The sequence below is a fragment of the Micropterus dolomieu genome, linkage group LG11 (genome assembly GCF_021292245.1).
Source record: "Micropterus dolomieu isolate WLL.071019.BEF.003 ecotype Adirondacks linkage group LG11, ASM2129224v1, whole genome shotgun sequence".
NCBI classification, from domain to species: domain Eukaryota; kingdom Metazoa; phylum Chordata; class Actinopteri; order Centrarchiformes; family Centrarchidae; genus Micropterus; species Micropterus dolomieu.
In genome coordinates, this window is record NC_060160.1 from 11,042,375 (window position 1) to 11,069,936 (window position 27,562).

The 27,562-nt window shown below is 40.5% G+C and overlaps 2 protein-coding genes across 5 annotated transcripts in view; one reads left to right on the top strand and one right to left on the bottom strand.

Annotated features, from left to right (window-relative positions):
• Positions 1–15,614, top strand: part of uggt1 (UDP-glucose glycoprotein glucosyltransferase 1) — a 35,982-nt gene extending 20,368 nt beyond the window's left edge. For all 3 annotated transcript variants that reach the window (XM_046062664.1, XM_046062662.1, XM_046062665.1), the window contains exons 21-40: positions 1,240–1,334; positions 2,341–2,547; positions 2,733–2,864; positions 3,017–3,147; positions 3,258–3,353; positions 3,605–3,707; positions 3,810–3,889; positions 4,375–4,564; positions 5,544–5,702; positions 5,909–5,994; positions 6,099–6,183; positions 7,726–7,814; positions 8,297–8,401; positions 8,572–8,656; positions 10,552–10,734; positions 10,904–11,064; positions 11,224–11,338; positions 12,059–12,175; positions 13,894–14,038; positions 14,166–15,614. In XM_046062664.1, coding sequence (XP_045918620.1) covers positions 1,240–1,334; positions 2,341–2,547; positions 2,733–2,864; positions 3,017–3,147; positions 3,258–3,353; positions 3,605–3,707; positions 3,810–3,889; positions 4,375–4,564; positions 5,544–5,702; positions 5,909–5,994; positions 6,099–6,183; positions 7,726–7,814; positions 8,297–8,401; positions 8,572–8,656; positions 10,552–10,734; positions 10,904–11,064; positions 11,224–11,338; positions 12,059–12,175; positions 13,894–14,038; positions 14,166–14,185 — 2,384 coding nt within the window. In that variant the 3' untranslated portion in view covers positions 14,186–15,614. The remainder of the gene's footprint in view (positions 1–1,239; positions 1,335–2,340; positions 2,548–2,732; positions 2,865–3,016; positions 3,148–3,257; positions 3,354–3,604; positions 3,708–3,809; positions 3,890–4,374; positions 4,565–5,543; positions 5,703–5,908; positions 5,995–6,098; positions 6,184–7,725; positions 7,815–8,296; positions 8,402–8,571; positions 8,657–10,551; positions 10,735–10,903; positions 11,065–11,223; positions 11,339–12,058; positions 12,176–13,893; positions 14,039–14,165) is intronic.
• Positions 15,615–17,983: 2,369 nt separating this feature from the next.
• On the bottom strand, positions 17,984–26,850 carry LOC123979376 (transcription factor Sp3-like). 2 transcript variants are annotated; one of them, XM_046063281.1, is made up of 9 exons: positions 26,665–26,850; positions 26,281–26,378; positions 25,478–25,708; positions 24,812–25,393; positions 23,786–23,983; positions 23,437–23,641; positions 23,114–23,303; positions 22,381–22,577; positions 17,984–18,352 (listed from the first exon to the last, which is right to left on the bottom strand). In XM_046063281.1, exons 2-9 carry the CDS (start codon positions 26,347–26,349, stop codon positions 18,102–18,104), a joined length of 1,923 nt encoding a protein of 640 aa, XP_045919237.1. In that variant the 5' UTR covers positions 26,350–26,378; positions 26,665–26,850; the 3' UTR covers positions 17,984–18,101. The 2 variants fall into 2 exon arrangements, with proteins under 2 accessions (XP_045919237.1, XP_045919238.1); XM_046063282.1 differs by lacking the exon at positions 26,281–26,378.
• Positions 26,851–27,562: the final 712 nt, after the last annotated feature.

A 27,562-nucleotide genomic window follows, 5' to 3' on the forward strand; every position in this document is an offset into this window, starting at 1 on the left:
CCAAGTACAGGGATATCCTGGACGAAAACCTTTTCCAGAGTGCTCTGGACCTCAGACTGGGCCGAAGGTTTACCTTCCAACAAGACAATGACCCTAAGCGCACCGCTAAAATAACGAAGGAGTGGCTTCACAACAACTCCGTGGCTGTTCTTGAATGGCCCAGCCAGAGCCCTGACTTAAACCCAATTGAGCATCTCTGGAGAGACCTGAAAATGGCTGTCCACCAACGTTTACCATCCAACCTGACAGAACTGGAGAGGATCTGCAAGGAGGAATGGCAGAGGATACCCAAATCCAGATGTGAAAAACTTGTTGCATCTTTCCCAAAACGACTCATGGCTGTATTAGATCAAAAGGGTGCTTCTACTAAATACTGAGCAAAGGGTCTGAATACTTATGACCATGTGATATTTCAGTTTTTCTTTTTGAATAAATTCGCAAAAATTTCTACATTTCTGTTTTTTTCTGTCAAGATGGGGTGCTGAGTGTACATTACTTAGAAATAAAATGAACTTTTTTGATTTTTGGAAAATGGCTGCAATGAAACAAAGAGTGAAAAATTTAAAGGGGTCTGAATACTTTCCGTACCCACTGTAAGTACTAAAAAATGTGTTTAAAAACTGCTAACATTGTTTTGTTACATCTTTAGGAGAGCATGACAGTTCATTCTGTGTCATTGGCTGCATGGATAATGAGATGTTAAAGGTTTGATTTAATGTTTGGAAATGACAAAAGTTTTTTTGACGTGGGTAACATTGATATGGTTACCTTTTCGTGCTAAGTTTTTTTTTTATTTTTTTTTTCTTACAGCCCAGTATGCTACCCACACTGTGCAAGAGTTTTAGGCAGGTGTAGAAAAAAATGCTGTCAAGTAAGAATGCTTTCAAAAATAGACATGTTAATATATTATATTTATCAATTAACAAAATGCAAAGTGAGTGAACAGAAGAAAATCTCATCAAATCAGTATTTGGTGTCACTACCCTTTGCTTAAAAAGAGCATTAATTCTTCTAGTACACTTGCACAAAGCCAGGGATTTGATTTCTTCTGTTCATGTCTATTTTTGAAAACATTGTTGCTTACTTTTTATCCATGCCTGCCTAAAACCTTTGCACTGAACTGTAATTTTTACCCAATTTATCAAACTTGATTTTCACCAAAAACAAAATGTTTGCCTGTGTAGCATCGCCTCAATAACTTATTCTGACAATCTCTGTTTCTTGCTTTGTGGTTGTCAGATGATGGCTACATCCGTCCTGTGACTTTCTGGGTGGTCGGAGACTTTGACAAACCCTCAGGACGTCAGCTTCTTTATGATGCCATTAGACACATGGTACAAAATCCTTTTTATACCATGTATTTGGGCTGGACTGTGAAAGTCTGGGATATGAAGTAATTTAAAGGAAAAGTTTGACATGTTGGGAAATGTGTATTTGCTTTCTTGAGAACGAGATTTATATGGGAAGATTGATACCACTTTCATGTTTGCGCAGTAAATAAGAAGCCAGTAGATAGGTTTTTTTTTTTTTAGCTTAGCATAAAGACTGGAAAGGGGGAAACAGCTAACCTGGCTCTGTCCAAAGGTAATCTACTTATTAGCACTTCTACAGCTCATAAATGAACATGTAATGGCTCATTTAATTTGTACTGGAGAGTAAAACGTCAAGTTGTGGCAACAGCAAAAAGTCCTGACCATAACCCCCCATAAAACCACAATATGTCATTCTTACATTTGCTGAATTAATAAACTCACTATAATATGTTGGTAATTGGTGAGCTTTAGAGGTGCTGTGGTGAAGTTACCTTGTTTCCTTTGTACAGAACCAAGCTAGCTGTTTGTAGTCTGTAGAAGTTTGTGCTAAGCAAAGATAACCAGCCACAGGATCTATCATATTTACCTTAGAGATTTGTGGTATCAGCTTCTTATCTGACTATAGAACAAAGAAGAGCTTTTACCAAAATGTTGAACAATTCCTTTAAGTTTTAGTTTTACGCATGTGAAAACACAATTCATCTTATCATTAAATGTATTATTTTCTATGTGACATTGCATAAGTTTGCCTTAATATTGATAATGTAGTAATAGAATTAATATTGTGGAACTGACTTCAACCACATCTCTTCACCTCTTCATCTCTTCTATAGCGTGTTACAGACTATAGAACACAAGTTACACTATGACTGATGAGTGTCACTGTGTGGTCAGTATCATTAAAAAAAACAACTCCTTGACCAAAGTATCTCAAAGTAGAATGCATTTAGCGAGGTCAGTCGGTTTTGCATTCTGCTCTGAAAGCAAATGACAAATCCTACATTAACACTCACTTGCTCTATGACAGAAAACCAGCAACAACGTCCGACTGGGGATGATCAGCAACCCATCAGCCGCTCTGTCCGCTGAGACGAGCCGAGTGGCCAGAGCAATCTGGGCGGCCATGCAGACGCAATCTGCCAACAACGCCAAGAACTTCATAACCAAGTTGGCTAAAGAAGAGACTGCTGCAGCCCTGGAGAAGGGAGTCGACATCGGAGAGTTCGCTGTCGGGGTAAAGGAGGGGAAGGGGACATACGGCTTCACTTATACATCTATACATGGACCATTGTGATACTGTTGAAACATTTTGCCCTCATCAGGCCTCGTAACTTAATTAACAGCATTTCCCCCTCGTCATTTTCTCTCTTTAATTTTCTCTTTCGTAAGCTGCCTATAAGTTATCTATGTTTCTTACAGGGTATGGACGTGTCGTTGTTCAAGGATGCATATGAGAGTCCCAAATTTGACGTCCTGCTCTCCCATGCTGCCTACTGCCGAGACGTGCTCAAACTGAAGAAAGGGCAGAAAGCAGTCATCAGCAACGGAAGAGTGAGTCTCAATCTTGTCTTATTGTTTAAAGAACTGAAAATACAGTTATCACCGTGAGCAAATATAGTTTGTATTTATTAATTATCCAGTTTACCACAGTTACTGTAGCAGGTGGTGGTGTAAATAAGAATACTGTTGTTTCTTATTGACAGATCATAGGTCCGCTGGAGGAGGAGGAGGTGTTTAACCAGGATGACTTCCTGCTTTTGGAGAGCATCATTCTGAAAACGTCTGGAGAGCGAATCAAAAGCAAAGTCCAACAGTTTGGAATTGAGGACGACAGGTATTTTATTTCCCATTGTTGCTGTCTGTAGATTCTCACAAGGTTACATTTTGAGTAACGTCTTTCAGTTGTGTTGCGTTTTGTTAAATTAAATGCGGGATTTCTCTCAGGGCCAGCGACCTTGTGATGAAGGTGGATGCTCTGCTGTCCTCTCAGCCCAAAGGAGAGGCTCGGGTAGAGTATGACTTTGCAGATGACCGCTACAGGTAAAGTTGTAATACTTACGCATAATTTAGACAAGCAAGCCTCATTTATTCCAGGCTTACATGATTTTTGCATTTTATTTAGCAGTATTTTTAGAATTTTGGGGTTAATTAAAATTGAGTAATCTCACGCAAATACTTTATCAACATATAATAATAAAAATACAAAATAAATAGTTGAAATCAGGGCATCCTCTGCAGCTAGTACCAGCTTTGTGTTTACTTCACTTCATTATTGATTTAATTTTTGGCAGTGCTGTGAAGATCCGCCCTAAGGAAGGAGACGTGTACTTTGATGTTGTAGCCGTGGTGGATCCTGTAACCAGGGACGCACAGAAACTAGCTCCTCTCCTATTGGTAGGTTGAGCCAGGGTCCCTCGTTGGACTCGTCTTTCTTACTGATCTGACCACATCTTATTTCTAACCCGTCTTTTTGTCTCTCCCCCTCGTCACCTGCAGGTTTTGAAGCAGCTGGTAAACGTCAACTTACGAGTCTTCATGAACTGCCAATCCAAACTATCAGAAATGCCTCTCAAAAGGTGAGCTCACAGTATTCACTGAGTAAAGAAACAAACCTTACATCCTAGTTATTTCTGTATCAGTACATGTCTAGTACCCTGATCTTTCTACTTTCTCTGGCTTGAAGTTTACTATTCACCCTCCAAATGTATGTTGGTATTGTTTTGTCAAATTTCCAAGGTCAATTGCTAAAGGTTCCCATTGTTTTTTGTATGGGCACGATGGTGTAGTGTCACACTATTCCGCCGATCTAAAGGTGGCAGTAACACGCCAAGTTATGCTGCAGTGTGCCAGCCTGCAAGCTGGTTATCGTGGATGTAAACAGTGTTTGTTTGTTTACAAGAAAACTCCACAGGTCACCTTTCAGTAACCGACAACGGTGATCTTTTTGCTTCTTTGGCTGAATGCATCCAGCAAATGGCATGATGGCTCCTCCACTTGTAATGAAAGTCTTAACTGGTTTCTGCTGGTGCAGCTAGTGAATCCCCCCTGTGTTTTCTTCCAGTTTTTACCGTCATGTGTTGGAGCCGGAGGTGGCGTTTAAGGCCGACGGTAGTTTCTCTCCCGGCCCTATGGCCAGGTTCCTGGACATGCCTCAGTCTCCCCTCTTTACCCTGAACCTCAACACTCCCGAGAGCTGGATGGTGGAGTCTGTGCACACCCGGTATGACCTAGACAACATCTACCTAGAGGAGGTACGGAAATTTTTCTGGGTCTGGGTTTTGATCAGGATCAGTAGTGTTTTTTTACCCATTTCCAGCAGGAAACTCAACCCACTCTGTCTTGCTCTCTGAATGATTGTTTTAATACTAATCCAATGGTTTGTGTTGTAACGTGTGCCATCAATCACTGTGTGAACACTGCTTCCATTTACCTTTTCCCTCTTAGACTCAAACCATACTGATATTGTACGTCTTCGGACTCATTTCGCTGGGTTTATTTTTCATTTTCATTTATATGTATGAAAAGATTTTAAAGGGGAGGTCATAAAAGTGGGAGGTAATTGTTATTTTTCTTTCTGCTAAAGGTAGAGGTAGTCAGATTCACTTGGGAGAGCAGGAGGCAAACTTATTTTTCTCTAGACCTACATTTCAATTTGATTTCACCCTTCCTTTGCAATATAGTAAACAGTTACTTCAAAAAGACAACTTTCACATGCGGCATAGTTCATAAAGGTACACTTTGCCATATGCAAAGGACAACAGTTCTGTCGCTGTATCAGGGTTTTATTAATATGTTCATTTAGATTTGGATAAACAAGTTATATCAATTTGTACACTCTTTTGACATGTTCAGGAGAGAGACTGTTGCAGTTTTATTCTTAGAGAAACTTAGCTTTTTTTAAAAGGTGAAATACAACGTCTCTAACAGCCTTTAATTATTGTCATGTTGTTAGACAATTTCGATTACTTTTCTTTTCTTTAAACTTTTGTAATTGCTTCTTCTTTTTTTTTTAGATCTTAGGGTCCCGTGGCACCCCAAAATGTTCATGGAGGGGTGGTCTCTCACCTGAGATTTCTTCCAATTTTTGCTTAACCGCTGAGGATTTAGGAGAGTTTTCACTCTCTCTTCTTGAAGACCTTGAGTTTATTTGGGAACCACTACTAATGTGCAATCTGTAAAGCCCCTGGACGCTGATATGGGTCTGTACAAAATAAACTTTACATTTCGTAGGTGGAGAATATTGTGGCAGCAGAGTACGAGTTGGAGCACCTTTTGTTGGAAGGCCACTGTTTTGACGTCAGTTCAGGCCAGCCACCACGCGGCCTCCAGTTCACTCTGGGAACCGCCTCTGAGCCAGTCATTCTGGATACAATCGTCATGGCAAACCTGGTGAGTTTATCTCATCATGTCTTCCAACACCCTAGGGCAGGAAGTTGCTGAAACACAAACACCTTTGCCAGCTGTTTTTGTTAGATTGGTAATACTTTTTAATTCTTTCCTGGATGTTAAACAGCTTATTCTTTAGTTTATATTTGAGTTCATCTTTTATCATTATAGTCATAAACTCTGTAAATCTCTTTTGTACTGGCCTGTAGGGTTACTTTCAGCTGAAGGCAAACCCGGGAGCTTGGATCCTGAAGATGAGAAAAGGACGCTCTGATGAAATCTACAAGATCTACAGGTAAGAACATGAAGTATTGGCTATATTGTGTCGCACAGTTGACATAACTTATTAGTTTTTAGATTCAACCTATGGTTTTCCTTATCCTTTGCCTTCTGTTACAGCCATGATGGCACAGACTCTCCAGCAGACTCTGATGACATTATAGTCGTGCTGAACAACTTCAAGACCCGGATCATTAAAGTCAAGGTCAGTTTACCTGTGATAAAGTGATGATTGATAGGAATATTTCCTTTCACACGGTTCATTTTTTTCATAAAATAAATAAAATAAAGTAAACCCAGGATGGTTAGTGGCAGCATTTCCAGTTCTCTCCGTCTGATTGGATTCTCATACTTTTTATTGAATGGGAGAAACTGTACTCTGTGCTGCGTTCGAGTCATGCAGAAAATATACAATATGTACACTTTGAACTACATACAAATAAATCTACATTCCCCAGACTGTAGAGTCTTCTCAAGACAGCTGTACTATATGGAGGGATAAATATGAATGATAATATAAATATATATATATATATACTTAAAATATGAAAAGGCTCACTCACTTAATCCTTTAAGGTAGCTTGTGGAATCTTATTGTGAACAAGTATTAGTTTTCATTGTGTGTATCTTGAGGTCTAACAAATGTGTTTAATGCATTTCCGTCCTCATCAAACAAAGTACATTTTACTACTACATTTACTGTCAACTGCAGATCAGTTGGAATAGTGTGAAACCATTGGCTGGAATGTGTGTTCTGTTTGTACAAAATGGGGACCCACACATAAAAATGCAACATGCAATCTTTAAAGAGGTCATATTATGCTTTTTGGCTTTCCCCCCTCTCCTTTATTAAGTTATATACCTTTTCTTGTGCTTATAATATGTTTGCAAAGTGAAAAAGCCCGAAGGAAGTTCCCCTCCCACAGAAACACTACTCTGAACTGCCTGAAAACCGCTCGTTTGTAGTCAAGCCTTTTCTTCCCCTTTGCTGCGACGTCATAGCGAAATACACGCCATAATGCTCTCCTAGCACCTTGTCCGACACGCCCTCAAAAACACCTGTGGAAAAACACACTGAGCTGCAGCACATAATGACAAGACGTCTGCCTGCTGCCTCCACTCTCCCTTCCAAACAATCCAAGTTGCTATGCTGGTAAGGGGATATACAGCTGAACTGAAGCCGTGTTTACCGGCTTTTCAGGGCCCACCCTACTCTGCTTCTGATTGGCTAGTAGTCCTTAACTAGGAACTGCGCATGTGCAACTCCCAAGGATCTTGTAAAGGTGGGATGTATCACTCCATAGCCAAAACGGAGCGTTAAGCACACAGGGTGAAATGTGGAATGTGAAATGGGTGTTTTTTGAAAATGAAACCATGTAAACCTGTTCTGGTATAAACCCTAAATAAGATTTTGAACCTGAAAATGAGCATAAAATTACCACTTTAAGTCGATTTTTAATGTTCTTTTATATGGAGTTCAAGTTCTCGGTGTGCAGTGTAATACCAATAAGAACTTTCAAAAAAATACAACCCAAAACTAACATCTTGTTTAATTTTAACCTTGCATTTAGTAACATGTTGTTAATATTTTAATTGCCAAATTGGTTATTTTTTCAAATTACTGAGGTAATAAGTCATTCGCAGTCAAATAGTTCAGCCAGACGGAAAGTCGGCGTCACCCGGAACATCTTCAGTGATTTCAAGATATTTTGTTGAACTGACTGGGTAAAAATTGCGTGTTGATCAGGTCCAGAAGAAACCAGACAAGTTCAACGAGGAGCTGCTGAGTGATGTGACCGAGGAAAATGACGCTGGCTTCTGGAAATCTCTGACCAGGTGCAGTTTTTATTCAAAGTGGCTAGACGGGAGCTGAAACGATAAGTGGATTGAAATGATTTTAGTAATTGTTTTAGTTGTTTATTAAGAAGAAATATCAAATGTGCTCTCCGTCCAGCTTCTCTAATGTGAGGATTTGCTGCTTCTTTATGCTGTTTTATACCATTAAAAATGTAATATCTTTGGGTTGTGAACTGTTGGTCAGACAAAATACTTTTCATTATTTTGTGGTAGTTTTTTCAAAAATGTAAATAATTAATCAATAATGAATATAATACTTTTGCATCATCAGTACATATATACAAAGATTATCACTAACTTGTTGTAACAATATCCTGCAAGTACCTGGATGAACGACAAAACATTTATGCTGACTCTCAGTAGTCAACAAGGCCTCTTGGTTTAAAGATTTAATCTGTTTTGTGTGTATTTTTCCTTTTGAAATTTGTAAACTTTCAAAAAAAGTTGTTTGTGTGTTTCAGAGGGTTCACAGGTGGAGGAAAGGCAGAGGAGCTAAAGCAGGAGAAGGACGACGTGATCAACATCTTCTCTGTGGCTTCGGGGCACCTGTATGAGAGGTTCCTCAGGTGGGTGTCAGAGAGGTGACCAGGCAGAGAAAAGAGGATTGTCGTATCAAACAAAAGCCTTGAAAATTAACATCCCTCCTTCTAATGTGTACAAAGACTGTAATGATTTTAGTGCCTTTTGTTCTCTCAGCTCTGACACCACCCGTCTATTTATTCTTCTTGCTTCTCAGGATTATGATGTTGTCAGTTCTGAAGAACACCAAAACCCCCGTCAAGTTCTGGTTCCTCAAGAACTACTTGTCCCCAGCGTTCAAGGTAGGATTTTTTAACTTTGAAAATCAGCAGATTTCTCATCATTGATGTGGAGATTTTCTCTTGACGGCTGCAGCTTTTTCTCTATCCGTCAGTGATGTGAGCTTCAAACTGGAGTTCTGAAAATCAAGGTGAAACATGCAGCAGGGATGAGATGTTTTAACTCAGCCTGTAGAAGAAAGTCTCTGCAGAAAAAGACTTCAATGCTTTCATTCATCGTTATCATTCCTGTTTTCTGACTCTTTTCACTCTGGCTTTAGTTGTTAAGCCTCGTTGTCCTGCAGATAACATTGTGTTTTGTGATTCTTTTTTTTTTTTGCTTGTAAAAGTCACTGATAAGAAATGTATGAATCATTTTGGTTTTGGAAATCAGATTCCCACTCAACCTATTCCATAGTTAACTCCATAGGTAGCTCCAGTCTTGCAGTATAGGGATTTCTCTTTACAGTGTATCATGATATAGTCAATAGACAGTTTCTGTTATCTGTCCAAAATAACATTATCTCAGCTTGAATCCACCAAAGCAGAAAAATAAACGCAAAGTAAACAGGAGATAGACCAATACCTATCATTACAGCTTTATAAAGCAACATTTAGATTGCTCAGCTTTGCTCACCTGTATCTTTACTAACATTGTCACAGACTTTGAGTACATTTACATGTACATTAGTATCCTGATTTTGACCTTATCAAAGTATTGACATTTACAAGAGGCAGAGGAACCTGGCTATCATGCAGACGATCAGAATCCTGGATATTGTTACGAATGTGTATGTGTTTCTTGATTTCTCAACATCTTTCGTTTCTTGCTGTCTGAACTCTCCTGCGTTTTACCACTCTACCACTGCTACTGGATTTAGCTTCTCCATCTGTTCACCGGTATTGGAAAACAAGAGCAATAGTACAAGTCATGCTCTGCATTACCTAAGTCAAACTTTCCTTCTATTTCTGCCTTTTGATCACATCCTAAACCATTTTTTTTCTGACTTACTGGCAAACTACAGTGTAACTTCAGTCGACGACTCAACATGCTAGAGAATGATCAGAAACCTGGATAAGGTGTTTGAATGTCATGGTATCCCATTTACTATTAGAGTGCTCCAGCTAGCATATCTCAAAAACAGAATATCATTTTATCCGGGTTTTCTGAAACCAGAATATAATGTTTACATGCACAGTAGATACTTGAAAAACCCAATCATAGCGAGGATGCTAGTATACTTGTTGTTTATCTTTTGGTAAATATCAGATTATGGTATTGTGGCTGAGCGTAGTTTTGATTAAATCTGTGGGTGACCAGCTACAGCTCAGCTGGTAGAGAGGGTTGGCCTTTTATTATAAAGTTGGTGGTGTGGTCCCCAACTTTCCATGTGTCAAATTGTCCTTGAGCAAGACACTAAACCCCAAAGTGTGAAAAGGTGCTTGTGTCAAAGAAGAGTACAAATGTATTTTATCGATGTCCAAAAAACTCACTCACATATTCTGAGAACAAAAAATATGTTATTCAGGCACCAAGCAGGTTCTTCGCCCACCCTGAGGAAGACCCTGTGAGGTTTAAAGTAGTTGCATTAAACCGAAATGCCAGACTAAATTACGGCTTTTAACAGAACTTTTGTCCTTGCTCTGTCTTTAAGGAAGGCCCAAGGATTTTTTTTTTCTGTGATCTGTCTTTTTAACCTAAAGACCACCTTTCCGGATATACTGCTGTATATTTGAAAATGATTGAGCACTTGGTCTTTAATTATCCAGATTCTGTTGTATATTGCCTCTTAGTAAAAATCATTATGTGAAATTGTTGACATCACACACTCCCAAGCAGTATTGAATTCATACAACCATACTGATTCATCCCCCAAGTAAAAACTGACAGGCCTGTTATGTGCGTGGCCATCTTGCAGGACTTCATCCCCCACATGGCAAAGCAATATGGTTTCCAGTACGAGCTGGTCCAGTATAAGTGGCCTCGCTGGTTACACCAACAGACCGAGAAGCAGAGGATCATCTGGGGCTACAAGATCCTATTCCTGGACGTGCTGTTTCCTCTCGCTGTTGACAAGATCCTGTTTGTGGACGCTGACCAGGTAGGCTGTACAAACACTCTTATTCATATATGGATAGATGGATTGATTGAGTATCTCTATCTCTCTATCTCTCTATCTAACTAACTCTGTATCTCTATATCTAGGAATTGATAATGAGTACTATAGTGATCCATCTGTAATGTTCCCTGTCCATCATCCTCTCCTTCAGATTGTGCGAACAGACCTGAAGGAGCTGCGTGACTTCGACCTGGAAGGAGCTCCGTACGGTTACACTCCGTTCTGCGAGAGCCGGAGGGAGATGGATGGCTACCGCTTCTGGAAATCCGGCTACTGGGCGAGCCACCTCGCTGGACGCAAATACCACATCAGGTACACACACTCTAACATAAAACTGACGTGACTGGCAGGTTACAATTCAGCTGAGCCCTCAAACCACACTGGCATAGACAGACGCACATACTCTCTTTTTCAACATATTTTAAATATTTTCATGCATAATTCATGTTTACCATCATTTAACCCCCGCAGTGCACTATATGTAGTCGATCTGAAGAAGTTCAGGAAAATAGCTGCAGGAGATCGACTCCGAGGACAGTACCAGGGGCTCAGCCAAGACCCCAACAGCCTTTCAAACCTTGACCAGGTCTGTGACTGTCCACCTTTGTCATTTTAATGTGCATTTGGGATGTAGTTCTAAAAAGTAAAAATTTTTAAAGGACTATTTTGCATGTAGTTTCCATTCATTACAACTATCACAGTGAACATTTTGTTGACTTTAATTTTGTGTGTGTGTGTGTGTGTGTGTGTGTGGTTGTGAGAAGGCACTTCCCTGATTCAGTTCAAGGAGACTCTGTAAACTCAGATTTGAAAGTTGTTCTTTGAACAGCACCCTTGTTTAATGTGAGAAACAACTCATTTAATCTGATCCTTTTCACAATGTCAGTGTTTGCTTATTGTTTTCTTTCGCTTATGATTTTAAGACAACATATGGTGAATGCAGTGCCGTTCAGCAACCGATTTTCACACCTCAGACTCTCTAACGCAGCAACAAGGATGTCTCACATTGTATCATCATAACCACATAACTCAGAAAAAACATCAAGGCAGCAGCATCTGTATTACTAAGCGGATACTTCTTCCAAAGCTGCACTTTATAGATGAACTTTTAAATCATGATTTTAACTGTATGAAATGGCTAAATATGAGTTAAATTAATCTAAACCTTAGAAGTAATGTGTTGATTTGACAAAGTTGTATCCGTAACAGCAATTTCCATTATGTTCTGTTCTGTAAAATCTCACTCTTGTCAGAGATCCCATCCTTCCCTCCGTCATTGGTTTCATTGTCCATCATTTATTTTCAGGACCTACCCAACAATATGATCCACCAGGTTCCCATCAAGTCTCTGCCTCAGGAGTGGCTGTGGTGTGAGACCTGGTGTGACGACAGCACCAAGAAGAGCGCCAAGACGATAGACCTGGTAACAACAGTTTGTCTGTGTGTTGACGGCAGGGATAGCATCAAGATAAAGAACTCATTATAAGTTTTCATAGACCTGCAGCAGCACCCTGTAAAGTTCAGCAGTTTTAGAGAGAAGTGATGGGGTTTTCTAAATAATGTCATGCCTCCTGACAGCCACTAGAGGGCTGACAGGCCAACTTTGAGGAAGTAATTGAGTACTGTGAATGTGAATGAATTTCTTTTTGGATAACTGAAAGTGATTTCGCATCTAAACACAGCAAACCATAAGATGAAAAGTAATTCCATATAAACCCTTATAAAGGGTTGATATTTGGGTAAACGGTGTTTAATACTGTGAAAAGTGTTACATTCTTGGTAAACATCAAATAATTTGAATAGTAGAGTAAGGCTTATTTTTAAAGATAATCTAAAACAAACAGTGGGTCTGTAAGAGACAAACATTATTTACTCCCTCTTAACTAAAATCCTTATAAATCTGCCATGTTCACACGAGAAAAACTCTGGTATCTCAGCACAGGAAGTCACAAATCAACCCTTCAGAATGAATTAAAAGCTACAAGTGAACTCTCTGTCCAGAGAGACTCCCTTGTCATTTTGGCAGGTGGGGGGGGTGTTGTTTTCACATAATTTGTAAATTAAAGATGTCTAAACCTTTGGCTTTAACTTCATTCTTTAAAAAAAATATGTAAACCAAGTACGAAAACCCACTACACACGCTCACATAACAACAGGATTGGTAGACAGGCCGCTTCTTCTCTGCTGCAGCTGCAAATTTAACACCTTTCTGTAGATCCATTCTTACACTGTTTATCACATTCCTGTGCTGAATTTTTCCCCCAAATAATAACAAGCATGATTTGTGCTTTCCCAAATAATGAATTAAGATTCAGGTATATCCCTACTAAATAGTAATACTGTTGTAGGTTCCTTTGACCACTGCCAACATCTTCTGGCTCTTACTATCTGAAACAGTACCACTGTTGATGGGCTTTCAGCGCATGCTGTTCTGTAGCATCATAATCCGTGATGTGTGCTGCTATGTTAGCATCCATACTGGCATCTCGTCTTGCTCAGACAGTATTAGTGAAGAGGGGAAAAGGCAGGGGGGGGACTATGGCAGCGGAGAATGAAGAGCTCTTACAACACAAAGAAGACACCAATGACCTACTAAACAAGCCAGAGACAGACGGATCTAAACTGCTCTCTTAAGAAAACCAAATGTCAGCACAAGGCAATGATTAGATTTGTTAAACCAAGGATTTAAAGTACTGTGCAAACGTTTTGGGGGGGAAATTATTTAAAGTAAGAATGCTTTCAAAAATAGACATTTTAATAGATTATGTTTATGAATTAACAAAATGCAAAGTAAATGAAAAGAAGACAAATCTAAATCAAATCAATATGGTTGACCATTGTCCAGATGGGAGAAGCTCAAACTCTCTGTACAGAGGACGGAGAGGAAACTCAAAAAGGACTTGAGTTTGTTCCCCTGTAGAAATTGTGAGACACAACAGGCAGTTTAAAACGCCACTGATCTTACTGACCACTTTAACAAAATGCAGCCTGTTGTCATCTGCTGAGAGAAGTAATGACATGGCTTTAACAAGAAATAAGAGTATTAGCCGAAGAATGATAATGATTAGATTCTGACTGCCTGTGGACATCATAGTCGATGATTTTGTCTATTCCCTCTCATTTTTTCCCCCCTGATCTCAGTGCAACAACCCCATGACCAAGGAGCCCAAGCTGCAGGCCGCGGTGAGGATCGTGGCTGAGTGGGCCGATTATGACCAGGAGATTAAACGTCTACAGACCAGAGTCCAGGAGAGGGCGAACCACATAACAAAGCAGCAAAGCACAGGTACTGAACATTCAGAGCAGACCGATACTTGCATGTGATTAAATAGAAACAACACACATCTGCTCTAACCTGCAACACATTAGTCAACTTGAGTACTAATTTTTCTGTCCTTTTTTGTCCTTGTCAGATGCTCACACAGAGTTGTGAGGATCCTGCAGTGGCTGTGATGAGGCGGTGAACTGGACTCTGTTTAAAGAGTCTGCTTCATGAAGAGGCTCCTCTCCTGCCCTGGGGCACTGCAGACAGACTGACCACAAACCAGTGCTAAATGGTTTAAACTGTTTTCTTCTTTTTTATAACGTATTAAGGTGGTCAGGTTTAAGAGGTTTTTCTCGTGAGCGTGTGTGCAAGTGGTGAGAATGTATTTTGTGAAATGAAAATATAAATTCTATTTGGGTTTTTTTTGTTGTTGGTTTTCTTTCCCCTGTAATAGATGTCAGTCTGGAAGTTTGCACTGATTGGGATTCCGGTTCGGGCTGTGGTTGAAGCAAAAGGGAGGAGGACCCTAGAAAATCTCACTGCTGGCTAAGTTAGGGTTTGATCTCTTAACAAACCAAGCATTTGGTGTTGGGAGAGATTTCTTCTTGCGCACTGGAATAAAACAGTTTTGAAGCTAGCTGTTATGCCTTCTTCTAAATTGGTAAAGGCTACAGGCAGATTAGGTTTCTACTTCTATTTTACAAAGTTCATGTGATGGTCTGGAAAATCATGCATCATTTGCCAGTTTTCAGGTCTAAGAATAGGGCTGCACAATGTGTTTGATGTCAGTATCATGCAAAAGGTTTACAAAAGCACATCCAAACACGATAAATACCAGGTGCTGGACCCAACTACATGTGGAAAAACTTATTGAAATCAATATCATGACATTGATGTGTTTTTTTTGTAATCAATGTGGCAAATTAATGCAAAATAGCAGAGAAAACAATCCAATTGATCTTCAATTCAGTAGTAAGCTATGATTTCTCGTTATTCATTACATCAGATCAGTCTCTTCAACCTCAATTGTTTGGGGGTTTTTTAGGACAATTTACTGGGAATTATGAATTTGTTGAAATTTGGAAACCAATATAAAATTATTGCCCAGCCTCCCATGTGATTTTTAGAAAAAGCTAAATTAAGCTCACACTATACAAATACACTATACATGATTTTTGTACAGTGGTGAATATGCTAGTCATATTTTTTTTTTTTAAGAATCAACTCAATCTAAATGTTTAGTGCTCACTCTAAACTAACAACACTTTATGGGAATGTGCATGGAATTTAGGAGTGAGTGGTAACACTCACAATCTGATATCTGACATGAAAAGTTAACCAAATCAGCTGGCTTCATTGAATCCCCAGTTTCTTGTGGAATATCAATATCACTATGACTCTCAGGGAAAGAAGTTTGAAGCTCGTGCGGGTTGCAGCTTGAGAGTACAAATCAGATGATAGCGGAGTTTGTGGTACTTAAGGGAAGAGCAGCCATGACGGGTGTTTAGCTGAAGAATATTTGATTTTCTGTTCATCGTGTTTTGGCTGTCAGATATTTTTGTTAAATAAAAATTCCCAATAAAGAAGTTGTCCAGTGTATGGTCACAGATTTCTGTATTTTTTTGGTATTAGCCTAGATAGTATTTAGCTTATTAAGATATTTAATTTGTGTGTATATACATGTGCTCTGTTGATTACCAACCAGGCTGGGGTACTTCTTCAGTGCCAGAGGGTACTTGTGGAGAGGCGCAATTAATTTATAAGTCTAATGGTTTAATTGTTATATATAATTATTATATAAATAAATCACATACACACACCGAGTCAGCTGTAAAATAATTAGCAAAAACTGATGGATAAAAGGTTGAAATAGCTAAGACTAAAATAATGTATAAATGGGTGAAATAGTTAGCTGAAAGTAAATGCTAATGTCTAAAGTACATTAGATATTAAATACATGGTTAACAGGTTCAGCTCCTGCTACTCCAAATAGTAGTATGAATGCAAACCTAACCAAACTGACCTAAACATCGACAGTTCACTGAAATAAATACTGTAACAATGAACTTTAACATTAATGGTTTTAGACAACATCCAGTTTAAAATCAATTCAAATTAACACATTTGGAACATGGTGGGTTTTGTCAATGAAGGGCTACTGGAGTTCATCTGACAGGGCAGTGGGGATGTACATGCTGTATGTCTGAAAGAAAAGTGGAACCATTGCTCTACTGTACATGTAACGCATTAAATCCATCTTGTTGACACTGAAGAGAAATGTCACCTAGAAATCCACTGCTCAGACTTTTTCTTCCAGAGTACAGATTCTGAAACCCAAACTCGGATTAAAAAAAAAATGCCCCAACGATACTTAAAAATAAGCTGTGGAACACATTACGATCATTCATATACATCTACCCTGATGCTGCCCTCCACACACAACACCTGTTACTGGAAGGTTTCAGACTTTTATTGTGATCCATTTGAAAAAAGGTTTTACAAAAGGTAACATTCATTTTTTACACCAATTCATTAAAAAAAATCATTTAATATAAGGTTTTGATACAACAAATTCAGTTAACTAGGTAATGGCTTCTATAAACAATGTGAAATAAGATAATATACATGTAAATGAATGCTACAAACATGAGGAGGAACTGAAGAATTAATTAAAATTAAAAAAAAAATAAAATAAAATAATATGAGACAAACAATGGCATGATTGTTTTCCTTTTGACTTGAGTGACATCTGGCCAGAATTACCAACAGAGCCGTTATTGCAAAACGTATCCCACATCATCTGGTGTCCAACTGGAATGTTCGATGACAAAAAAACACACTCGAGGGGCTTACAGATTTGTTGCATCCGTTTCTCAGTTCTCCTTGCCATGTACGTAGTTTACAATGACAATGAAGAGCCCTGCAGGAGGTGACCCCCTCCCCCACACACACTTTAAAATCTATGATCACCGCCATGTGGCTTCGATTTAGACACCCAGATCGGCGAAGACACACAGACAACTTAAACACAATGTGAATTTACAACAAAAATATGCAAACAAAGAAAGAAAATTAAAGACGTGTTTTTGACGTGGACAAGCACAGCGGACGGTGTGCTCGTGAGGACAGATGAGACATTCTGTTCAGACTGAAGCTGGAAGAAGTTGCCTTTTTCCCCCCAGTGGCATGCATCTATCAACCTCCCTCATGGTGGAAAACACCATAACTTCAGGTCAGTTGACAGTGGCACTTGCGTCCTACTCTGACCACCAGCTGAACCTCTGCTTGAAGCAGCACAGCATGACATCTGCGTCAGTGTCAGTGACTGGGCAGCGACAGCTGCTGCAGATTTATTTAAAGAGAAGTTTAACATTTTGGGAAATACGCCTATTTGTTTTTGTTTTGATACCACTCACATGTCTGCACATGAGAGTGGTATCAATCTTCCCATCCAAACTCTTAGCAAGAAAGCAAATTTCCGTAAATGTTGAAGTACTCCTCTAAAAACACAAGCGTTCTTTCATGGCGGCAGCAGTTCAACGGTTCAGCGAGGATGTAGCGCTGCTTCAAACAGACTGCTCGGTTTTGTCAATAATCCCAGAGGGGTTCACTTTTCTCTCTTTCAGAAACTCCTCATTATCACCACCATCATCTCCATTTCACAAACACATTTATCTCCGTTACAGTTACATCATCTGCAAAGCTTAAAAAAAACACATGCACCTCCAGCATTTTATACAAGAGTATGATACAAAATAAGGCATTTCTTCGTGTTGAGTATTCACGTGGTGTGTGTATGTGTGTGTGTGTGTGTGTGTGTGTGTGTGTGTGTGTGTGTGTGTGTATATATGTATAGCAACCACATTTTAATGTTTTTTTGCCCGCCTATAAAAAGACTGCAAAAAACAAACAAAGTCATGATAACTCTTACTTAAAATATATATATTTGTCATATATATTTATGTATATATTCATATATAAAAAACAAACAAAAAAAAAAAAGGTAAGAGGGAAAAAGAGAAAAGCCCAAGAGGTCCCTGTGATAGGCCAGTTCTCAAAAAACCACCTCACCCCATTCGTCACCTCATTCCATGACCTCACCGTGCGCCACCGTGACCAGCTGTAAAGGGATCTCCTGATTAGCTACGAGGTCATGGGCGGTGGTGGTTTGGAGGATGAGCGTGGTGCCGTCGGCAGTGATGACGGCGTCGGTGGTTGGCGGAGGCGTGGAGGGAACCCCGCCTTTTTTATTCTGGTGAGTCTTTATGTGCTTGGCCAGGTGGTCGCTTCGCATGAACCTCTTGGAGCACTCATTGCACACAAACTTCTTCTCTCCTGTGGGATCAGTGAAGCACAAACTTCAGACAGTGTACGGGGTGCTAATAAAACCTAAAAACTGGTTACCACCATAGCCAGAATAAAAGAAGTGGACGTAGTCATAGTGACGTCACCCATTGCCAACCTCGAGTTTGGCATTTTGGCCATCACCATTGTGGTTTTTTGCAACCAGGCACCGGTTACCTGGTTCAAACCACCCTCTCGTGATTTAGACAAAAGGGTGGCACTAGCTAGCTTGGTTAGCAAGGTGCATACATAATTCACGTTAACTGTGATATTAACAGGGATGCTAATTTTGGCTAGCGATAAACAAAATGCACTTAGCTGAAAAATTAACAGCCAAATCCTCCTAGGCTTTTTCAACAGCACTGGCCAAATTTACACAGTGAAGTTGACAGGAGTTGCCTCTATCCTGATTGACCGGTTGCTATGGTAGTGACTTGTAAATCACAAGGTAGCCCCGCCCTAAAGCATACCCTGCTTTATCATCTATAGATGCTGGTCATATAATTAGAAAGTTGATCTATTTCAGTAATTCCATTCAAAAAGTTAAACTTGTATAATGTATACATTCATTCCACACAGACTGATATATTCAAGTGTTCATTCCTTTAATTTTGATAATTATAACTGACAACTAATGAAAACCCCAAAATCAGTATCTCAGAAAATTTGAATATTGTGAAAAGGTTCAATATTGAAGACACCTGGTGCCACACTCTAATCAGCTAATTAACTCAAAACACCTGCAAAGGCCTTTAAATGGTCTCTCAGTCTAGTTCTGTAGGCTACACAATCATGGGGAAGACTGCTGACTTGACAGCTGTCCAGAAGATGACTATTGACACCTTGCACAAGGAAGGCAAGACACAAAAGGTCATTGCTAAAGAGGCTGGCTGTTCACAGAGCTCTGTGTCCAAGCACATTAATAGAGAGGCGAAAGGAAGGAAAAGATGTGGTAGAAAAAAGTGTACAAGCAATAGGGATAACCGCAACCTGGAGAGGATTGTGAAACAAAACCCATTAAAAAATGTGGGGGAGATTTACTAAGAGTGGACTGCAGCTGGAGTCAGTGCTTCAAGAACCACCACGCACAGACGTATGCAAGACATGGGTTTCAGCTGTCGCATTCCTTGTGTCAAGCCACTCTTGAACAAGACATAGCGTCAGAAGCGTCTCGCCTGGGCTAAAGACAAAAAGGACTGGACTGCTGCCGAGTGGTCCAAAGTTATGTTCTCTGATGAAAGTAAATTTTGCATTTCCTTAGGAAATCAAGGTCCCAGAGTCTGGAGGAAGAGAGGAGAGTCACAGAATCCACGTTGCTTGAAGTCCAGTGTAAATTTTCCACAGTCAGTGATGGTTTGGGGTGCCATGTCATCTGGTGTTGGTCCACTGTGTTTTCTGAGGTCCAAGGTCAACGCAGCCATCTACCAGGAAGTTTTAGAGCACTTCATGCTTCCTGCTGCTGACCAACTTTATGGAGATGCAGGTTTCATTTTCCAACAGGACTTGGCACCTGCACACAGCGCCAAAGCTACCAGTACCTGGTTTAAGGACCATGGTATCCCTGTTCTTAATTGGCCAGCAAACTCGCCTGAGCTTAAACCTATAGAAAATCTATGGGGTATTGTGAAGAGGAAGATACGATACGCTAGACCCAACATTGCAGAAGAGCTGAAGGCCACTATCAGAGCAACCTGGGCTCTCATAACACCTGAGCAGTGCCACAGATTGATCGACTCCATGCCACGCCGCGTTGGTGCAGTAATTCAGGCAAAAGGGGCCCCAACTAAGTATTGAGTGCTGTACATGCTCATACAGTTGTATTGGTCTTAAGTAATATTTGAATATACTGAATTTAGGATTTTCATTAGTTGTCAGTTTTAATCATCACAATTAAATGAAATAAACATTTGAAATGTATCAGTCTGTGTGGAATGAATGTATACATTATAGAAGTTTCACTTTTTGAATGGAATTACTGAAATAAATCAACTTTTTGATGTTATTCTAATTATATGACCAGCACCTGTATTTTCCTCTAAATGTCACCATAATTTACAAATAAACATCATGCTGTGAAGAAGCATGATGTCTTGAAGAAGACATGAAACTAGCGACTGAGACCATAAACTCATTAGCAAAGTGTTTACTGTGGTAATAAATCAAATGATAAGTAAGCTCATTTTGCCATTAAGTCTAATGCAATCAGACTTCTCGCAACCAGTGAAGTCGCTCCCTGCTGGCTGTTAGAAAAAAAATGCAGGTTCAAGGCACTTCCTCATTGGCTTCACTTTACAGACCTGTTGGTTCCCACTTAGTTAACACACACCACTTAATAGACAAAAGGTCCGGAACAAATTAACTTTGTTTCATTCCAGTGTATCGGTGTTGACCTCTACATTTATAAATGACATCATTTAATAATGATATCTACCTCAGATAACTCTAGTCAGTCAGACTATATACATTAAAAGGTCTCTAGTGGTACAGTAGAGAGTTGTCGGGCTCAAACTATTGAATAATTACTTTCAAAAAATTCAACAGCAACATGTGTTTGGATTATGCAGAGTAACCAGGACACTGTTTCTACAGACAATCCATTTTCTTCTTTGAGCTGCTTTACCAAAGAAATAGTCTCTGTGAAAACAGTTCACAGTTCTGAGGAAATAGTGAGGCGTTAAGTTTTTCTTTAAATGTGGGTGAACCAGCCTTTGTCAGAGTCCAACACTAACAAAGCCCTGACCGAAAATGATGAAAGACGCAATAACAAGCTGAAAAACGTACAGTTAAATGTTTTCTAGATTGAACTTTACACCACAGCTCAACAAAAATCACTTAAGTCTGACACAGATATAATGTACCTGTTAATTTACAACAAAGAACATAATCATTCGAGTACTGTTCGTTTATACAGTAACACTAAGTAGAGTGACAACAGGCGCCCAAGATTGTCTGAGGAAATAAGATAAGATAATAATACCTAGAGTACATTTCAATCAGGATGTTTTCTTTAGCAGTTCTCCAAAGGAGATTTTCAATAAAAAGGGGAAAATCTAACTAAAGCTTCATTGATAAATCATACAGTTTAAGTATGAAAAAAATCCCCATCAGAGATCGTCGGAGCCAAAAACAAATGTCTTGGAATCACTTATTAAATCTGAGGAACAACTAAACCCCCCAAAACATTTGTGCACTTCTTCCCACTTTACTGAATTTTCCCTGAAGAGACATTTGTCTTGCAGCCAGATGGAACACAAAACTTTTGGATACACGATGAAATACATAAAACATGTATTGTACTGTACTTAATAAATGAGTAATATATTTCTGGTTACATTCTGTTAATAGACTGGTCATTTAATCAACTTTGCTTTTACTTTGCTTTTTAGCACCAAATCAAATACTTTAAATTAATGCTGCGTTTCTTGCTTGGATAATGTCAATATTACAGGCTGGTGACCACGTATTTATCTCCTTTGAAGTGATGGTTAGCTGTACACACACAGCCACACATCATGCTTAAATGCTGCTAGTTGTTGCCCTCATAAAACAGCCAGACGTAGCTGTATATCATTCAAACTGGCATCTGCTGGTGCACGTTTTCATTTTCTCACTTTCGAGATGATGCTTAATAGTTGTTATTGCTGAACATTGTGTGATCAGAAAGAATGGTGTGGACAGCTGCAGACAATCATCTACTGGGGACATGAAAATATTATATATCTGTTATGTTTTAACTGCAAAGTCAGGAACATCTAAGAACTAAATGTGTCCTTTTAAAGTTTGTATCATGGACAGAAAGCGATTATACAACATGTACAAACTTTTTCTTTGTTGTCAGTCTTCCAACATGAATGTACGTTACTCGTTGTCCACTTACAACTAGCTCCAAACATAAAAACTGTATTTTAACTGTACTATAAAAACAACTGGAAATAAAAACAGTACTTAAAATTAGACAGGCCTGACTGCATACCCATGTTAAGAATTGATTTGAAAATGTGCATAGATTGTCGTCTCACCTGTGTGTGTCCTCCTGTGTCTTTGCAGCTCGTCGCTCCTAGTGAACCTCTTCCCGCAGAACATCCAGTTGCAGACGAATGGTCTTTCTCCGCTGTGCCAGCGCAGGTGAGCCCGGAGATGAGACGTCTTCCCATAAACCTTCCCGCAGCCAGCGATGTGGCAGATATGCTGCTTCTTCTTTCCCGTGCCTGAACCTCTGTTAAATGCCGGAAAAGTACAAATATACTGGGAAACGCAAATACTGTGTCTGTAAGAATCAAACTAAATAATGCAAAAAGCAGAATATTTGCAATCTAATGACACACACAGCTAGATAAAAGACAACAATGCAAATCTTTAATGACACATGAACAGGATTTAACACCAGCTTAACTACTTAAATACAGAATGTGTGTTATCTGGTTGCAACAGATAATTTCAAGTTAAGTTAAATTTTAAAACTATTAATGAGCGATAAAAGAGGAACTACTTTGGAGGTTTTGAGACATCAAGTCTTTGGTACAGTCATTGCAACATCTGGGTGTTGTAGTTGTATCACTCAGTGGACTCGCTAAAAATGTATTGTTTAAAATTTGTTGTATTGAAATTGTCTAGCTGCAAAAAAACTGCATTCTATGGTTGAAATATCATTTCTAAGGGCATCGTTTAGTTTTTCTGAGTAAGTGGGAGAGTTTTAACTTTTCTAATGAGCTTAACTGGAATCGGTATGTGTGTATTTTTCCAGGGGCTCACCTTCCTCCAGACTCTTTGCAGTTGGGACAGGTGCAGGCTACTCTGCGGAGCCTCTTGCCCTCCCCGCCCTGCGTATCCATGTCCTCATCTCCCATCTGAACACGCAGGTTGTTCAGGTCGCTAGGGTTCAGCGTGGAGTCTCCACTCAGCTGCCACTCCTCAGAGTCCGGCTCCTCCTTTATCTGGATACCTGAAAGAACGAAAAGGAGAAGCAGATTTAGGAGCTCTTTGAGTGTTTTGACACGTGGATTTTAAGATTTGCTCATGCAAATTAAGAACAATGTGCAAGATGAGGGTGTACAATATGTGCAAGTGTCCCATACCAGCTGGACTGTTTGCGTCATCCCCTTGTGTGTACTGAACTCCACTTTGTGTTACAGAGTTCACTGTGACTGTCTGGAGGTTGGGCAGGCTGACCTGGCCTGACTGGCCTAGAGGGAGGGTCTGGACTGGGGCTAAAGTCAGCTGCTGGGCCTGCCCCTGCCCCTGCGGCAACTGGAGCCCCTGCAGTGACTGGACACCCTGAACCTACACAGAGGGATGGGATACATCTTAATAATATCTTTCACAACACAAGAACACAGCATGGTGTAATAATGTCTATAGGAAACTTCTGTAGACCACTCCGATACTTCCAAACATGAGGAAACCTACACACGCCTTATAGGTTACCTGGAAAGTCTGCCACTGGATCTGTCCAGTAGCTGTGACAGTTTGGGCCTGGATGAGGAAGGTCCCCGGGTTGACCAGCTGCACACTCTGTAGAGTCTGACCTGCATTCATGTCCTGACCCTGAGCCACCTGGGCCTGACTGTCACCAGACAGCTGCAGGATGGGCTGCGAGATAGTGGTGGCATTAGAGGATGAGACCTGCAGAGTAAGGAAACAGCAAAATAAATTACACACAAAGGCTGAGAAAGCAGCATTCACATCATGTTGCTATGTAGGGGGGTCCTGCTTTAACAGTACGGTGGATAATTATCCTCCTCCTTTAATCGTGTAAATAAATTGCAAGCTAGAGCATTTCCCACAGGCTAAGAATGTAGTTGACCATGCAGGTGGGGAGCTCCGAACACTTTAGAGCTGGTTGAACAAAAGCATTGTATTCACAAGCCGACACTGGATTATGTGTGAGTATTTTTTTCCAATCTCTATGAATGCACCATTCTAGCAGTTCGCACTTTTAATTATAGTTATACAGAATATAAACAAACAAATCTACCTTGGTGGGTCAGCCAAATAAATTCTGGGAAATTTGAGATACACTTAATGTCTTAAGTGTATCTCAAATTTAACAAGCGTAACGTAATGTAATTCCAATGGGCTAAATACACATTAACAACACATAAAATGACACATGAAGTGCACTCTATTGTGGCCAGTGTTTCCCAAACTTTTTGGCTTGTGGCCCATTAAAAAAAAACAATATCTACTTAATACCCCTCATCATTAGGGCTTGGCATCATCTGAAATGTCAAGATACTAGTGCCAAAGCAATAGTTGTTATACTAATACTAAAATTATACTTATTTGATAACTTTAAGGATTATCAGATTTTTTTCTATAATTTTCCTTCATATTGTGACCCATACAATTTATCTTGGGATCCTTCTCAACCCTGGCTGTGAACAACTGCATTACAGCACACAGGCCTGACACACATATACATGACATGGTGTAAAAGACACACACTCTGACCTGGATTTGCTGCAGGTGATTTTGGGAGTTGTAGTTCGTTGAGGAGGAGGGGTCGGACACGCCTGCAGACACGGCGGTTGCCTGGGTCAGAACCCCGGTGCCGTCGATGGTCTCAGGAAGATGGGAGGAGTTGGAGGAGGAAGTGGTGGTTGGCACGTAGAGTTCTTGGTTGCCGCCAGCGTCGCTCACCGCCACCAGCGACTGTTTGGTGCCAGTGTCCTGACCGCTCATGATCAGCTGACCTTCAGCTGTTACCCCTGTTGCAATGGGGACTGTATGCGCTCCGGTCAGCCCTAGAGATTCCAGATCCAAACTGTTTATAGGGACGAACGTTATGTTGCCGGGCAACCCTACGGGTACTGTGCTGGTGTATGCTGACCCCCCAGCCAGCGGGACGCCTTGGATTGACTGTACTTGCCCCGTCTGCGTCAAGAGGTCTGTGGTCGTTGTTGTGGCACAGCTGATTGAGATGCTGCCATGGCTGCCATCTTGGAGGAGCTGGATCTGCCCCGTGCCATCATCCAACCCTTGTGTTTGGAACCCCGCAAGCGTCCCATCTGCATTTTGGATTTGGGGGATGACCTGGAAGAAGGAGTGATAGCTTTGAGCACTATCGTCGCCTGAACAGAACACCTGTATCTTGAAAATGTTTCTGTCTCTTCTTACCTGATACTGAATGCCTGACAACCCATTGGCTGCAGCCTCATTCCCAGACGCTGTAACATAAATGGACTGGCTGGGAAGACTCCCAATAGGAAGCATGTACTGCCCGTTGGACGTGACAATCCCCGAGTTTGGAATGTGAAGGACTCCCTGGTCTTCCTTCCCAGTTGAGACAGGAGTTAACACCTCCCATCGGTCTGAACCAGTCAGCTGAATGGCCGACATATCTGTTGTCTGGGAGTAAAATTACAGACAGATAACACTTCATATCAAGTTTTAGATTAGATCACAGGAACGAGCCTGGCTATAGATTGGAATCAGTTATGGATTCAGAGATGGTGCTGATAATTCAGAGAGAGAGAAAGTCACGTAGGATTTGTGCAGATTCAAAGCAATAGAAGAGGCAGGAGCTCCATGCAACCACCAACACAGAGTGAAGATAACAGGCTCAGAAGAGGTCGAGAGCAGGGTGTGGGGGATGGGTGACAATTACAACACAATTGAACGCAACCGTTTAGACTAGGGACGCTATCCCTACAATATTTTCACACCCCAACATCTTCCCAGCCCAAGGTAGACGGGCTATCTTTCAGCGAGCCGACCCAAGTGACTGACTTCAGTGTCCTACCCACTATGGGCGGGTTTTACAGGGGTAAAGTGGGTGGCCGTTATTGAGGGGAACACAGGAAGTGTACGGCTTTCACCCCATGCCATCAAAATTTTAAAACGTGTGAACTCCATGCTCTCAAAAACACAACCAGCAATCGAAAGCGAGCGAGAAAGACGAGCTAGAAAATGTCGGATACCTGTGTTTCCGCTGCGCCGCCGGGTTGCAGAAACTCGCTTTGACTGCTGTCCACGTCCGCGGACGCCATTTCTCCTTGTTTCAGAGGCTGCTCTGGCGCTAGCAGGGGGAGAGGGGGAAACTCAGCAAAACTCTATAATCTTCAACTCCTGCCTGCCAGAAAAGCCCGCAAAGCATCCCCACTCTCCAGTCCAAAAGGAGCCGACTGCGAAATTCAACTTTGCAGCGGAGATTCTGGGGCGATTTCGGCCCAGAATGACTGTTTACTTTGTCAACTCCGTGGCTAGCCAGCTAGCTCAGTTAGCTAACCATATCTAGCTAGTTAGCAGCAGAGCAAAAGATAAAAAAGACGCAGCTTGATTCGCTGTAGGTTGCACAAACTCACCGATTAGTTGCACGCTTCGATGCGCTAAATGTTTACGTACCAATCATAGCGTGAATGGTAGTAACCGGGAGGATTATCTGATCAACTAAACTCCAAACATGATTATTTTATCAAAGGCGGGCTAGTGTTGATCGGGTGAATTCGGGTCGATTTTTTTCTATTTTGATTGACGGTGCGGGAAACACAAAAAGGTGGGACTAACAAGCTTGACCGTTGAATTTGCATCACATTACAGGACATCCCGCCCTTCTTCTCTAAGGCGATTGGATAAGCGCGGGGTTTGATGTACGTCACTGGCTAACCGGGATGTCAATCATTTTTTATAGGACGTGTGTTTCCTGTTTGTTGATGAGCGAGTGAGGAGATGGAATGCAGTTGGTGAATTGTGAACAGCGATATTTGGAAGACGGCGATACTTGTGTCGAAATTAAACACTTTATTTTATTATTTTAATGTAAAACAAGTCCTATATTCTAAAGCTTGGTTGTTGATTTAATGCAGTGAGCTTTCTTTTCGACATAACCCCGCAGTAGACGTGCGAAGAGTCCGTTTTTAAAGTTTTAGTTACTTACGTTTAGTTGGCCTCCATTAGTACAACCAGGCAGCTTTCAAAAAGCATAGCAGTTCTACATTAACTTGTAGCTGGTTACAATAGCTTAGTTTGTGTCCAGATTATCACACATTTAAGTCCTTGCAAGTTCTCTCAAATGCATGTCTTCACCAGTACTACCCAGTGTTTCAGCAGATATAGTAGTTTTGTAATTTATATGTTGAGAGAGTAACGTAATGTCTCAACAACCTGCGAAAAAACATCACCTCCTCCTAAAAAGTAATGAATGTAAGAACACGTTAACCTTTACGGCCTTCAACGCCCACTCTCGCATTGTGGATCTTTTGT

Excerpts from the sequence above, each read along its gene's own strand:
- LOC123979376 (XM_046063281.1), bottom strand. The coding sequence starts at position 26,349 with ATGGCGTCCGCGGACGTGGACAGCAGTCAAAGCGAGTTTCTGCAACCC. Across the intron at positions 25,394-25,477 it reads TGTCAGGCATTCAGTATCAG|GTCATCCCCCAAATCCAAAA; the intron begins GTAAGAAGAGAC and ends TCCTTCTTCCAG. Across the intron at positions 23,642-23,785 it reads TCCAGTGGCAGACTTTCCAG|GTTCAGGGTGTCCAGTCACT; the intron begins GTAACCTATAAG and ends CCCTCTGTGTAG.